Genomic DNA, 15,352 nt, shown 5'->3' with positions numbered 1-15,352 from the left:
CATAGCTTGCTGCCATACATACATTATTCAAATGTGAATACAACAAGAATCACTTATATATGTTCGATTCACATATGAATATAACAAAACATATTCATATGTGAATAAAAAAATATGGATACATATGTTTTATTCAAATATTCATTCGTGAATATGTATGTTATATTCACATGTGAATAGAAGATAGCTTGCTGCCATACATACATTATTCAAATATGAATACAACAAGGATCACTTACATATGTGCTATTAACATATGAATATAACAAAACATATTCATATGTGAATAAAGAAAATATGAATACATATGTTTTATTCAAATATTCATTCGTGAATATGTATGTTATATTCACATAGAACATAACTTGCTGTCATACATACATTATTCATATGTGAATACAACAAGAATTACTTACATATGTTCTATTCACATATGAATAAACAAAACATATTCATATGTGAATAAAAAAATATGAATACATATGTTTTATTCAAATATTCATTCGTGAATATGTATGTCATATTCACATATGAATAGAACATAGCTTGCTGCCATACATACATTATTCAAATGTGAATACAACAAGAATCACTTACATATGTTCTATTCACATATGAATATAACAAAACATATTCATACGTGAATAAAAAAATATGAAAACATATGTTTTATTTGAATATTCATTCGTGAATATGTATGTTATATTCACATATGAATAGAACATAGCTTGCTGCCATACATACATTATTCAAATGTGAATACAACAAGAATCACTTACATATGTTCTATTCATATATGAATATAACAAAATATATTCATATGTGAATAAAAAAATATGAATACATATGTTTTATTCGAATATTCATTCGTCAATATCAAACTCATTTATCTTCTACTTACTATTGAATGAAGGTAAGAACACTAACATTTCCGATAAAGATTCACCAACAATGAGAGAAACAAGATCAATGCAGAAGAGGAAAAATGCGAAAGGTACAAAATTCTTATCATATCTAATATATTCATATATAATAAAATTGTATATATTAGTTATATTTTTGAAATAAATAAATATTAATAAATCAACGAGCATATATCATATTCATATATCAGTAACTTATTCAAATATTATATGTTTTCATTTCCCAGATAAAAAAGAAACAAAAGTACCAAAGAAAATGAAGCATCCAAGCAGGAAAAGTCCATCAAAAAGGAAAACTCCTGAAAAACAACAACTACAAGATTCAGACTCTGATTTTGAAAGTAGTCATCCATCGAAGAAGGCAAAAAAATAAAAAAAGGAGTCACCAATCAAAAAAAGACAAAAAAACCAATGGTAAAAGAATTTTACTGAATGAAATACAGATGTTCACCAGAGGCATTACTATCTATAATCCTTGGGATGAGCAAAGAACAAAAAGAATCTGTTAGATCTATGGGTTTTGGAGCTTTGTTAAAAATGAAAATCACGGATATACCACTAAAGCTGGGATTTTATGTTCTTCAAAAATTTGATTATAAGAGAATGGTGATAGATATTGAAGGAAGGGAATTGAAAGTAACAGCAGAGTCTGTTCATGACATGTTGGGCATACCAATTGGTGGAACCAAAATTACACAACTGGATCAATGGCCTAAGGATGATACAAGTTATGATGAATGGAAGCAACAATTTAAAAAAGATTCAATCATCCGACTGAGTGCAATAAAAAATGTTATTGTTTTTACCACACAAGTTGATTTCAATTTCAAATTGAACTTCTTAGTTCTTTTTGTCAACACTTTTTGCGAGTCAACATCAATGGGAAGATGCAACCTGTTTCGCTTGAGTTATATTTCAAGAAAAACATATATCAGCAACATAGACTGGTGTAGCTATGTTTTGGACTGTCTTGTCAGAACAAAAAAACTCATACATACCATACTCAAATAACAGCTTCTTTGTTGGACCTTCAGCTTTCTTGGTGGTAAGTTATTATAATGTTTATACTCAATTTTTAATAATATTGATTATTCATAATCTAATAGCAAATATTCATATATGAATAAGAAAAATATATTTGTTCACACGTAATGCTTTACATTACTTATTCATTTATGAATAAGTAAAAAATAATATTACTTGCTCATATATGAATATCAATTAGTTATCATTTATGTGCAGTTGTTCTATGCTGATAACATCCACTTAGAAGCTTTAACAGTAACACGTAAACGTCCAACAATTTGTTATTGGTGTTCAGAGAAGATTAGATATCAAGAGACATTTGAACAAGAAAAAGGTAGATTTGGAGTTGGAGAATTAAACGAAAAATTTGTTAATGAACAAAATGAAGGAGATACAGATCTCGAAGACAGTGATTCTGATAAAGATGAAGATCATTCTGTTGAGGTAATTAGTTTTAACATGTTAATAATATATGATTACATTAAATTATTATATTAAATTCTAATCATATACTTCTTTTTGTTACATAGGCATATGAATCAAAAATATCAAAAATGATTAATCGTTTTGAGAGGGTGAACGAAAAGCTGAATTCAAAGCTTAATTATGCGATGACAAAGTTCCTTGAAAAGGAAAGTTTTAGAATTTTCAAAGAAAAGATGAAAAATATGATTGTTGAAGAAAAAACTAAAAGCACAACACTTTTTAATTTTCCAATTAATGAAATTGGAGTTGAAGGAATCAATTTGACACCAATAACGGGTCAAAAAACAAATGATCAAACAGAAAATGAAGATAAAGAGGGAAATGGTGAAGAAGACAGTGATAATGGTGCAAGTCAACCAGAAGTAGATTATTTGCTTGATTCAAATGAAGCAGATAATGAAGGAATAAAGAATGATGCAGATAAGAATAAAAAACAAGGTGAAATTAGAGTAAAAGAGAAAGATGCAAAGAGGAATGAAAATCAGAATGATGAAGAAGAAAAAGATGATCATGCTGAGGAAACAAATAATCATGAAGAGACTATTCAACAAACTGAAAATCAAAATTTGTTGGATAAAGTTGTTGACAACATTGTGGACAATGTCCTTGGAATTGGAGTTTCAAGTTTAAATAGTCAAGAAGATGAAATCTGGAATCACCCTGAAATGAAAACTATTTTCGATAATATTGATATAGGCAAATTTTGTCTTAATTTTATTTTAAAAAAATAGATAAAAATATCAATACACAATAACAATTTTGTTTGTTAAATTTTGACCAGGGTCACCAATGAGTACATGTAAAACTAATACTCTTGCAGAAAAGGAAAAATCAGAAGGTGTACATGAACAAGGAACAAAAGTTGAAAAAACAAAGGGAGATGATACAGGTAAATGAATGATTTAAAATATATTACAACATTTATATTGATTTTTTAATAACATTGTTTATTCATAAATGAATAATATACTATATAAATGAATAAAAAATAAAAAATATTCATATATGATGTATATGTTTCAGTCAATGAAAACTCTGAAGATAGAAATGAAGGAGGAACGGAAGCTAAGAGCACGAAAGATGGAGGTGAAGAAAAACAAACACAAATTGAAAAAGGAAATGCAGAAGATAGAGGTAAATAGTTGATTCACTAATAAATGAATATAGTAAGTTTTATTATTCATAAATAAATAACACAATATATGAATAAATAAAAAATATAGTATTACTTATTCATAAATAATGATATGTATTACTTATTCATAAATGAATACATTACTTATTCACATATGAATTACTTAATCACAGTTCTTTATCTTTCAGGAAAGAAAAAGTCAGAAAATCAAAACAAGAAAGGAGAAAAAGCTGACAAGACAAAAGGAAATAAAGGAGGTAACAATTTGGATAAACATTTCAAAATATAATCTCAAATATTATAATTAACTTACAACTATTTATATGATAAATCTCCTGACATGCAGATACTCATCCAAGCTTTAGTCTAGGTCTCAGTCAAGATTCAGATCAAACTTCAAGTAAAAAATCTAATGAATCTTCACCAAAAAAAAGCACTTACAAAGAAACAAATCAAAGACGACCATCAGAAGGTTGCTATCAGATTAGCAAAGAAAAATGTTCTTAATCCAAATCCAATCTCTGTATCAATTCCTACTGAAGTAGGACCATCAAAGTATGATCTGGATCAACCAAGAGAGAAGAAGCTTGCTGATGCTTTCAAATCACCTTTCAAATGCAGAATAACAGACACAAAACCCAAACTGACACATCATGAGAGTATTGTCTGTGAATGGTTGTTCAATTTACAAGGCAATACATCATAAGTAACTTTTTTTATATACATTCATATATGATTATTATATAGATAATAATCTATGACATTTTTTATTATATATTTGCAGAGATGTGGTTGTCCAGACAAAATATGGTCAGATAGCACAAAGAGCAGTTATGGAAAGTCTATATGAAAACACAGAGATTTTTGGAGAAGTTTTAGACACTTGGTCTGATTTACTTAACCACCAAGAACTGGAAAGGGATTTTGGAAATTCACCATACAGACTCTTCTTGAAAGTTGGAATTTCTGTATGTTTATGTTCTAACCTTAATTCCTTTCTTATTCATAAATGAATACACTAATATGATGTATTCATTTATGAATGTTATATTTTTTTACAACTTAAATTCACATATGACTATACAAATATGATGTATTCTTTAACATAATTATATATATTCAACTGAAATTCACATATGACTATATTGGTTACAGACTGCTTATCTAACTTCAACATTGTCTAATGAAAGAAAGTATGAAAAATTCAAGGAGAACTTTCATGACAGTACCAATGGGTACAAAAAAATCTTGAACATAAAAGATATTGACATGGTATGTTAATTAAAGTTGTTTTCTATATATATTTTATCAACAAAATACTTACCATTATATACATAAAAATAGGTATTCTTTCCGGTTGTTAGAAGTGCTCACATTTTTGTGATTGTCTTCAACTTAAAGAAACCGTCAATTGAAATTCTAGACAATAGTGCAGTTGAGGGTGATTATGAAGGGAAATACGGAGTAATAATGAAACCTTTGGTATGTACCCAGTTCACAACAACATAAAAGAACCAATTTATTACATATCTAACTTTTATTTTATTTAATGATCAGAAAATTTTGTTTGTGAGATACTTTAAAGAAATAAACCATCCAAGAGCAAATGCAATCTCAAAAGAAAGTATCAAACCCCAACGACTTGAAATGTCATGGAGAATAGTTAAAAACAAAGTTGATTGTGGGGGTTTTTGCAATGAGACATATGGAGACCCGTATGGGACAACCACTCTCAAAGTGGAAACCAGGTGTTCAAAAAGAAAGTGCAGTTCAGCAAACTACTTTAGAGAAGCTCAGGCAAAGATATGCACACATAATGCTAACTTCTGAAATTAACATGTTGAAGGCTAAGGTGTTGGATCTTGCTGAAAAATATCAAAAAGTTGAATTCAAAGTGCGTACTGATCATGCATACAAGGCTATGCAAACAATTCAAAAAAGGTTAAAAGAATATTGATGATTGCTTGTGAAGATGAAAGAATGTTGAAGTGTGATGCTATAGAACAGTTTGTGTTGAAGATGAATGGATTTGAAGTACATGTAAGATGATTCTGCGAAACAAGTTTTAAATGGTTTGTTAAATATTGTTGAAAATCGTTTTAATATTTTGTGAAATACTTATGAACAACTTTTATTATCTTGTGTTGAATGATTATGTAATAGAAACAACTTCGCTTATTTCTGTCAGTTTTTTATATTTAAATATTTTCAAAGTTTATTTATGTTTATTCATCAATGAATTCGAATATGATATCTTCATTTATGATTAAATTAGGAGTATGTCAGCATAACAAGGTTCATATATGAATATAACAACTTTCATATATGAATATAACTAACTTATTAGTAGAAACAAGTTTGCTTATTTATGTCATTTTTTTATATTCAAATATTTTCAAAATTTATTTTTATTTATTCATAAATGAATACGAATATGATATATTCATTTATGAATAAGTTCAAAGTAATATGTTAGTATAACAAAGTTAAGATATTAACATAAAAAAGTTTAGATATGAATATTACTTATTTATTAGTATAAAAAATTTCACATATTTATATTCATTTATAAATAATTTACAATATCAATATAACTTATTTTATAGTAATTTAAAAAACAAATATCAACATATCAATTTACCATATCAATATAAATGTGTATTATTCATACATGAATATTATTGTTTATTGTTTTTATCTGCATATATTCATAAATGAATAAAAAAAATCCCTAACTGTCTTTTGCTAATTTAGCAGCTCCAAGTACGTAAATTGTGTGGAACTCGCTTTCCATATCCTGAACACATTCTATGTTCTTTTTTAGAATTTTCATATGCTACTTCACCTGCACTTGGAATTCTTTTCTTGATTCCAGAACCTTTATTACTTTGAACTTCAGGAACATCAATATTAATCTCTTCTGGAATAGGAATAGTAACACCCAAAAGCTTGCATACGACTTCACCATCTGTCTTGCTTTTCAATCCAGGAGAAATATAATCACTCTCAAATTCCTTCAACAACATTTGTTGTTTCTCAGCAAACAAAGCCAATCTCTTTTTGTCATCTCTTACAATATCCAAACATGATTCAAAACTATAATATGAATCATTGACTAGCTTTACATTCTCACAATCACCTGAATTGGATTGAACAGAACTAAAACGATAATTTCTTGATATCACATCCTTTCTCCATCTCTTCAAAATGTACCTTTCAGGAATTTCTTTAACACCACATCTCATCATTATTGTAAAAGCATGTCTGCATAAAACACCCATACGCTTAAAATGTTCACAACTGCAATTTATTTCTTTCTTTTCATCTTTTATTTCAACCTGATACAAAAACAAAATTTACACATTTACATTCATATAAGAATACTCATATCAACACTCATATATATTCATATATGAATATTGATATTCATATATGAATATTATCATATTCATATATGAATATTATTACATTTTTCACAAAAAACAAGTAAAATTACCTTAAATTCATTTTTAAAATCACTTTTACTGTTGTTGTGCTGCACAATGTAAACTTCCCAACCATCTTCAATACCAACATATGAGTATGTACAGAAAAAAGCATGCTTTATATATTTCTTTTTGCACCTCAAAAAATAATGTACTTGTATAAACCTTTAATGCTTGTAGTTCTATTTCTCGAGGTGTTTGCATTTTATATGATGCTTTCTTTGATGCCCTATCAAGCTCTCGTTGAGTATTCCTTTGCTTTTGAATGGCAGTGGCGTAATTCATCATGAAATTCAAAAGTAAGTTCTCACTTTCTGAATATGTATTAAAGAATGAATTCATACTCTCTGACCTCGATGTAGTCTTCATCAAACCACACATTGGAATATCACTAAAATATCTAGGTATCCATGAATCACGTATTGTAAACATGTCTTTAAACCATCTTGTGTCTTCAAGATTGAATTCCTTCATAAGCAAACCCCACTTCACCTCAAAAACATCAGATTTCATATTAATGTCCCAAACAAGCTTCGAAAACCTTTTTCTAAAGTCTGTGTTTGTAAATAAATCATCTGATATCTTTATTAAAACAAAAATATTCATAAATGAATAAATAATAATAAGTAAAATAACAATCAATATTCATAAATGAATATACTAATAAGTAATATATTTGAAATATATTAAAATAATACCTATTTTTTTCAACTCTTTCATTATATGCCACATACATAATCAGTGCTTTGAATTACGAAACACATTCTCAACAGCTTGTTTTATTGTAGCATCTTGATCAGTTAAAACAAGTGTTGGTTCTTTCCCATGAGTTTTAAGAAATGCTTTAAGCAACCAAGAGTAAGACTCAATCCTTTCATTGCTTAGCAACCCAGATCCAACAGTAATCGATTTTTTATGATGGTTAATAGCAGTAAACGGAACAAAAACCATTCGATACCTAACACACAAAAAAAATGTTCATTAGAGTCAATTTTTGATGTATTAATAAGTTAATATAAAAATATTCATATATGAATAAGCTATAAACAAAAGTAGATAAAATAACTTACTTGTTTGTTCGGAAAGTCGCATCAAACGAGATAACATCACCAAATTCAGCATAATATGCCTTCTCCATTTCATCAGCCCAAAACATACAGTCCAAAACATCATCTTGACAATTAAACTCAAATGAGTAATTTGGATAGTGAGCTCGACGGTCATTCATTGTGTTTACTATCATTTGGGCATCTTTATAAACAATAACCCTGTTGATATCTCTCCTTAAATTTTTATAGTCAACTACTTTGGGCTTTACAAACTCATACCCACCTCTCAGACTTGCCCTCAACTTATGAGCCATAGTTGGACCTATTTTTGATGTGGAAGCATGCACAATAAACTCATTTTCTGAATATGACATTTGTCTCACCTTTTTTAAATCGCTTCTCTTCTCAAGTGGATGGTTGTGAAGTTCATCAAACTGAAAAACTTTATAATCTGGAGTTCCATACACAGATTCAAATATAATCTTTGCTTGACAACTAATAGCTCTTGAATTTGAATTTCGTTTCCTCCTAACACCACTTGTACCTAATGTGTCACAAGATTTCTTTTTCTGTTTACCACCACAATTACATATAACATGTTTCTTCTTTATAATCTTGTTATCAAACCTTGACTGTGTGCTCAGTCTAACATCAAAACCACCAATTTCAGCATACTCAGAATACATTCTGATAGCCAACTTTAATGATTTGAAGATTAAACCCTTAAAAGGAATAAGTTGAACAGGTACATCTGGCTTATAGACATGTTCTCCAATTATATCATCAAAATATTGTGCATCATGTACTGAACTTGAAGATTCACCATCTAAAATAATAATGCATGAATAAAACATTCATATATGAATACATAAAATTCATGAGGATTCAAAATATATAAAATAAAACATAACTTATTCATATATGAATAAAACGAAAAAAATAATAAATTCGAAATTACAATTAATACACGTTTATTCATATATAAATAAGACAACAATTTATTCATTTTAACATATTCATATGTAAATAAAACATAACTTATTCATATATGAATAAAACGAAAAAAATAATAAATTCGAAATTACAATTATCACACGTTTATTCATATATGAATAAGACAACAATTTATTCATATTAACATATTCATATGTAAATAAATGATAATCAACAAAATTAAAAACAACAAAATAATTCAATATCTGATATCTTCAAAAAATGAGTTCTCAACGTCTTCTTCTTCACAATCACTCATAGAAGAATACAAATCACCATCAATAACACTAGAATTCGACAAAATACACCAAATGATCTATATAAATAAACAAAAACAATCTTAATATCGAATATATCGAATATATCTCACAAAAAAAGTCGTAAAGATGAAAACCTGGTTAATTTCGAATATATCTCACCTCAACGTACAAAATATTTGAAAGAAACTTAAATCATATATGATCATATGATGTAATTAAGTAATCTCTTTCAGTACAAAACGTAAAAACTACAACGATATAACTGATGAAATAAATATCTCAAACTACTTAACAAAAATCTGATGAAATAACTCCAATACATATTCGAAACTTGATAATCTTGATAATGAACTCCAATGAAACAACTCCAAAAGGAATATAATAAGCGTAATTCCAAATAAATTATAAAAAGCAATAATCTTGATAATGAACTCCGATCTATCCAATTCAAACGATATACATACCTGATCAAATCGGAAACTCAAAACAAATTAGAAAACTGAAACACAGATGCGAAACTTCACGATTAATTGAATGAAAACGTATAATTGCTAACGAGTTATATAAATAACTCCGATCTATCCGATTCAAACGATATACATACCAGATCAAATCGGAAGCTGAAAAAGAAGTAGAAAACTTAAACACAGATGCAAAACTTCACGATTAATGGAATGAAAACGTATAATTTCTAACGAGTTATATAAAGAAAATAATCTTGATAATGAATTCCTCATATCCGATTCAAATGATATAAAGATATCATCAAATTGGAACCTGATAACACGAACATTTAAGTTTTATGTAAAAAAATTGCTAATTTACAAGGATACCCTTAATGAAAATGGACACGCATTTTTTTTAATTTGAACATGTTAGATAAATGATTGGCTGAGAATGATTCTCTCATTCCCAACCTTTTTTATTTTCTCAATTGAACCTACCTCTCTCTCTCTCTCTTTATATATATATATATATATATATATATATATATATATATATATATATATATATATATATATATATATATAACTTCATGTTTTGGGAGTATTATAGAATGGATTTATATTGTATTTATATTACGATTGGTGACCATCAATAATTTTCGATAAGTTTAATTTTTATTTTTGTAGAGTATTATGTATCACGTAATGGTGAAAATTTTATTATTTTTACAAAATAGTTAGAAATCGATTTTGTTCACATAGTTTACCAAAAGACTCGTCCAAATATATTTTGAAAATGATTTAATGATTGACAATAACATCGTAACCAGCTTAATTGGATAATTATTGGTTGGCCGAACGGAACACGTAGATAATGGAACCAAAATAATCACATAGGGTGTTTTCTAGAATGGTGGCCTTAAAAAAACATGTTGGTTAAATGTAGGGTGCGTGTAGCGTAACAAGTTTTGGTTAAGGCCTATCGACGACGATGTGAGTTTTTTCGTGTTCTGTAGTTGTTCGCACATAAATGTTTGTCATGTGTTTATTATGTGGTTTTTATTTGTTTATTGACAGTATGCTTTATGATAAGTATGGTTGCTTACAAATGTTATTTTGGATTTGTTATCTAGTGTGTGTGTTTTGGATGACATTTTAGCAGGAACGGGTGAATACTTAATCGTCGTGAGCATGACGGATGTGTGTGATCGGCGGGGATGAAAATTGAGTATCATACTCATTTCCTTGTATATTTAAAATACTTGAGTACAATGGATGATGAATTGTTTCAAGGAGAAGGGATATGAACCTTTGGTTCTTTCTCTGGATAATTAATCATTCCCCTAAATTATGTCATCAGGTGATATGTTTGTTGTATGATTTATGGAAACTATATGATAAAACCTTTTGTTTTTTTAAGTGATGGACATGTATGTGCAACACGAACTCATTAGGCCCTAGGGTTACCCTTTTAGAAACTTTAAATATGCGCAACCCATGAAACTATTTAACAAGTGGCAATAAGGAGGCTAAGGAGAAGGATTGATCAGCAAGATGACAAGGGAGTTCCACAAAGACGTAACACTCGAAGCTCTTTGGTTGAAGACTTTATTTTATTATATTTTACTTCCGCTATAGTTTAGTTTATAAGTAAGTTCAGAATTGATCTTGGGAGATGTTGGAACGATTGTTTGTTATGTAATCTATATATGAAAGTTGGGTGTTACATATTCCTATTAGGTCTTCAATGCAATCTTCCAGTCATTCCTATCACAAATACAACAAAAACTAATAATAGTTAAAAACATGTTATTTGCAATTAACTATCACTTTATATATTCTAGTAGAATACGTAGAACATGACAGAATACACAGAATACATTATGACTAAATATATAAATTTTATTCTGGCAGAATACATTCTGACAGAGTACATATAATATATTCAAAAGTATCGTATTTATTACTAATATAGTTTTAGATTCAAAATATACAATAATGAGGGACAATAGAAATTGGAATTCAAAATCACAACTTGACCCAAAATAATACATAGACAAATTAATTACCTTTTTAAACAATTACATAAAACATGTGTTGCTAGTAATTCTGACAGAATGCATACCACAAGGTTAAATTCTTTACATTCTCTTTCAAACATTTCAACAAACACTTGTTAGACATTGTCATCAAACAAGCCAAAATTCATCTAAAACAATTAATGAAGTTAGAATAATAATGTGGGTTCTAGGTGTGTATCAACAAATACCATGATCCTTATAAATAGACAAAGAAATCATCAAAAAATGTTAAAAACCAATATGCATATAATATAATGCAATACAATCATGTAATCCTAAAACTGCAATGAAAAAAGATGGAGTCTTATATATAGGCATTTCATAGAACATTTAGAGAGCAAAAAAATTATGCAAAATCTCAAGAATGTTGGTTGAGTTGGACAATTCATCAAACACTTGGTCTGCAAAACTAAAATACTATTCCAAATAATAAACAAATATTTGAATACAACCAAATACACAATTCTAAAATACTACTGATATAGTAAATACATTAAGTCACAAATCATAATTTCAAATATTCAAAAGATCGAAATGCACTGGTCAACATTGAAAGAAAATAATTAAAAACTTGAAAGTAAATAAACAATGGAAATGCTCCCAGATCAAAATTGAAATGATGCGTTAATTACAAATAGAAATCAATGAAAAGAAGAAAAATTTGAGGTCCGTGATATAATAATTATTACAGTAAAGAAACATAGACACTAAACTTTTCTAAATAAAAACAAGAATGACAGAAGGGTCATAACCGCAAACAGGAGGGGGAGGCGTTGCTAGAGAGGAGACATCAAAAATAGGAGGGGAGGTGTTACTGGAGAGGAGGCATCGATGGAATGTTTATGTCGTCAAAGGGGAGAATCGTTGGAGGAAGAAAGAGCCGTTGGAGGAAGAAGTCAATGTTATGTCGATGCAAATGAACGAAAGGGGTTATTTTTAGGGTTTTAAAATACTGATTTTCTTTCCTTCATCGTAGGATTAAATTAAATGACCTCATTAGTTGTAAATACAAAAAACCAAAAATACCCTTATTTGATTTAATTAATTATTTAATATTTAGTGATTTGTGATTAGTATATACATGCACACAATAATTGCTAGAAACATTTGAACCTAGCTATTTTTCTCTCTCTCTCTCTCTCTCTCTCTCTCTCTCTTTATATATATATATATATATATATATATATATATATATTGTAACATCCCGAAATAGCAAGAGTAGGGTTGAAGGGCTAAAAGTGTTAATTGGGAAAGGGTGACTCGGCGAGTAGAGTCGCGACTTGGTCGCGTGTTAAGTAGCCGACTCGGCGAGTCAGTGAGATGGACTCGGCGAGTAGGCGCTGAGTGAAGAGAACCCTAATTCTTGGGGTTGAGCCCTATATAAAGAACATTATGTTCTCCTCCCAGCCTCTTTATGATGGGTTTTAGCCATAAGAACTTTCCTATGTGCGCATGCAAAACCCTAATGCTTGGATCTAGGCTTTCTAGTAAACATGCTTTGAATCCAAGACTTCTAATGACTAATTAGGTTAAATAACAACATTGAAACAGATCTAGAATCATACCTTTGAGTTCCTTGTTGATCTTGAGGTCTTGGAGCTTCTAGAGTCACAAATGTCACTCCTCTAATGGCTTACAAACACCAATAGCAAGGAAGATGATTTAGGAGAGAGGAGAGGGGAGGAAATCGGCTAGGGTTCTCTTACTTTAGGAGAGGTGCCGATTTCCTTATGCCATGGGGTCTATTTATACTTGTAGACTCCTTAAGGGCTACAACCTAAACCCTAATTGGATAATCTTCTCTTAAAGTTATCCAAATCCTTTCCATAGATAAGCCTTGGACGATTTTGAAGCTATCCTAGCTTCTAGAATCCGTCCCTAGCATATCCATAAGGATTTACAGTCTAAAGCTTAACTATCAAACAATTGACAGTTTATACCCCTTTATTTAATTAATCTCTTTAAGTCACCAAATTAATTCTAATTAATTCTATGACTTATATTAATCAAATAACAATCTATTATTCATTATATTATTCTCATAATATATAAATAATATTTACTCTCTCTTAATAAATCATCCTATCAAGTTGCTATGGTGAAGGCAACCCAAAAGGACTATGCACAACCGGGTCAAATACTTGCCTAATATAGTTGCAGCCTTAGACACTATTCCAACAGTCTCCCACTTGGATAAGTCTAGTAACTATATACACAAGTACAATTCGGTTTGCAATCATAGCTCTCAAAGACGTTGTCAAACTCTGATCTAATCAATCTTGTCCTTTAGATAAGGGAACGTACAGTCCTCTGTTAGATATCATGTTGACAATCCTATGGAATGGTTAGTCAAGCATTTAGGTTTCTCGATCTCTGATTTATTTGACATAGAACTTAATCGAACACATCAATTCAGTTCTGACCGGGCCCGGCACATAAGTCAAATCAAATCATCGAGCGGCCGAGATATCGCTTTTACCTTCTTAGATAAAATTTACAAATAAACTTCGACTTATATGCATTTACTTATTCTTTAATCAACTATACACAACAATACGTTTTATAACACCGAGTTACTGATGCGTTTTCGTATTATCAATGTACAATCAATTAACAAATAACAAATCATATATCTAGGTTTTAAGACCATATGATATTATCGTCTTGCGATCACCTTTTATATCGTATTCCATAAGGTGATTCCAGCAAGCGCGGGTTTGTTCCAATGCTCAAAACTAAAACACTCATTAACGTTGCAGCAATCCTTTGCTATGTCTAACACCATTTAGACATTCTACACACCAATTCATGACAATCTTCATTCATATCTACTCCCAACATATGAACGATTGTGGACCATTTGAACAATTTCTATTATTCTTAATAATCTTAATTATTCTGGAAGTCAAAACATGCAAAATGAAACAATAGCTAAACAATTAACATAAGATAGTAACACTACTCATAAATAAAAACCCCTTTATTTAATCATCAAATGTCAATTACATTTATCTATTACACGTTTCTAATACTATCTAATCTATGCTAATATCATCCTTTAGCCCAATACTCCTAGCATGCTGCAAGTGCTTAACCCTACTCAGTCCCTTCGTAAGCGGATCTGCTGGGTTATCTTCTGATGATATCCTCTTTACTACGAGTTGTCCTTCTTCTACACGATGTCTAATGAAGTGATACTTTCTGTCGATATGTCTTGATCTACCATGATCCCTCGGTTCCTTGGTCAAGGCAACCGCTCCTTCGTTATCACAGAAAATCTCCATTGCCTCTTTTATGGCAGGTACAACTCCAAGATCACCGATGAAGTTCTTTAGCCATAATGCCTCCTTTGACGCTTCGCTCGCTGCAATGTACTCTGATTCGCACGTTGAATCAGCTATGGTTTCCTGCTTGGAACTCTTCCATGTCACTGCTCCTCCATTTAGGGTAAAGACCCAGTCCGACTGC

The 15,352-nt window shown here is 29.6% G+C and overlaps 1 protein-coding gene across 1 annotated transcript; it reads right to left on the bottom strand.

The window, feature by feature from the left end:
- Positions 1 to 6,248: 6,248 nt before the first annotated feature.
- Positions 6,249 to 8,958, bottom strand: LOC128127722 (protein FAR1-RELATED SEQUENCE 5-like). Its single transcript, XM_052766399.1, has 5 exons — positions 8,126 to 8,958; positions 7,818 to 8,013; positions 7,221 to 7,637; positions 6,416 to 6,908; positions 6,249 to 6,268 (listed from the first exon to the last, which is right to left on the bottom strand). The coding sequence occupies exons 1-5, from the start codon at positions 8,956 to 8,958 to the stop codon at positions 6,249 to 6,251; spliced, it is 1,959 nt and encodes a 652-aa protein (XP_052622359.1).
- Positions 8,959 to 15,352: the final 6,394 nt, after the last annotated feature.

Source organism: Lactuca sativa, chromosome 8, assembly GCF_002870075.4.
Source record: "Lactuca sativa cultivar Salinas chromosome 8, Lsat_Salinas_v11, whole genome shotgun sequence".
NCBI classification, from domain to species: Eukaryota; Viridiplantae; Streptophyta; class Magnoliopsida; order Asterales; family Asteraceae; genus Lactuca; species Lactuca sativa.
The sequence above is the reverse complement of the archived record's forward strand: the minus strand, read 5'-3'. Positions and strand labels throughout refer to the sequence as shown.

What these genes read in the sequence shown, in the direction of transcription:
- LOC128127722 (XM_052766399.1), bottom strand. Translation starts at nt 8,958, where the DNA reads ATGTTTTATTCATGCATTATTATTTTAGATGGTGAATCTTCAAGTTCA. An exon ending in GCGACTTTCCGAACAAACAA is followed by an intron (nt 8,014 to 8,125) that starts GTAAGTTATTTT and finishes TTTGTGTGTTAG; the next exon opens with GTATCGAATGGTTTTTGTTC. An exon ending in TAGAACTACAAGCATTAAAG is followed by an intron (nt 6,909 to 7,220) that starts GTTTATACAAGT and finishes TTTTTGTATCAG; the next exon opens with GTTGAAATAAAAGATGAAAA.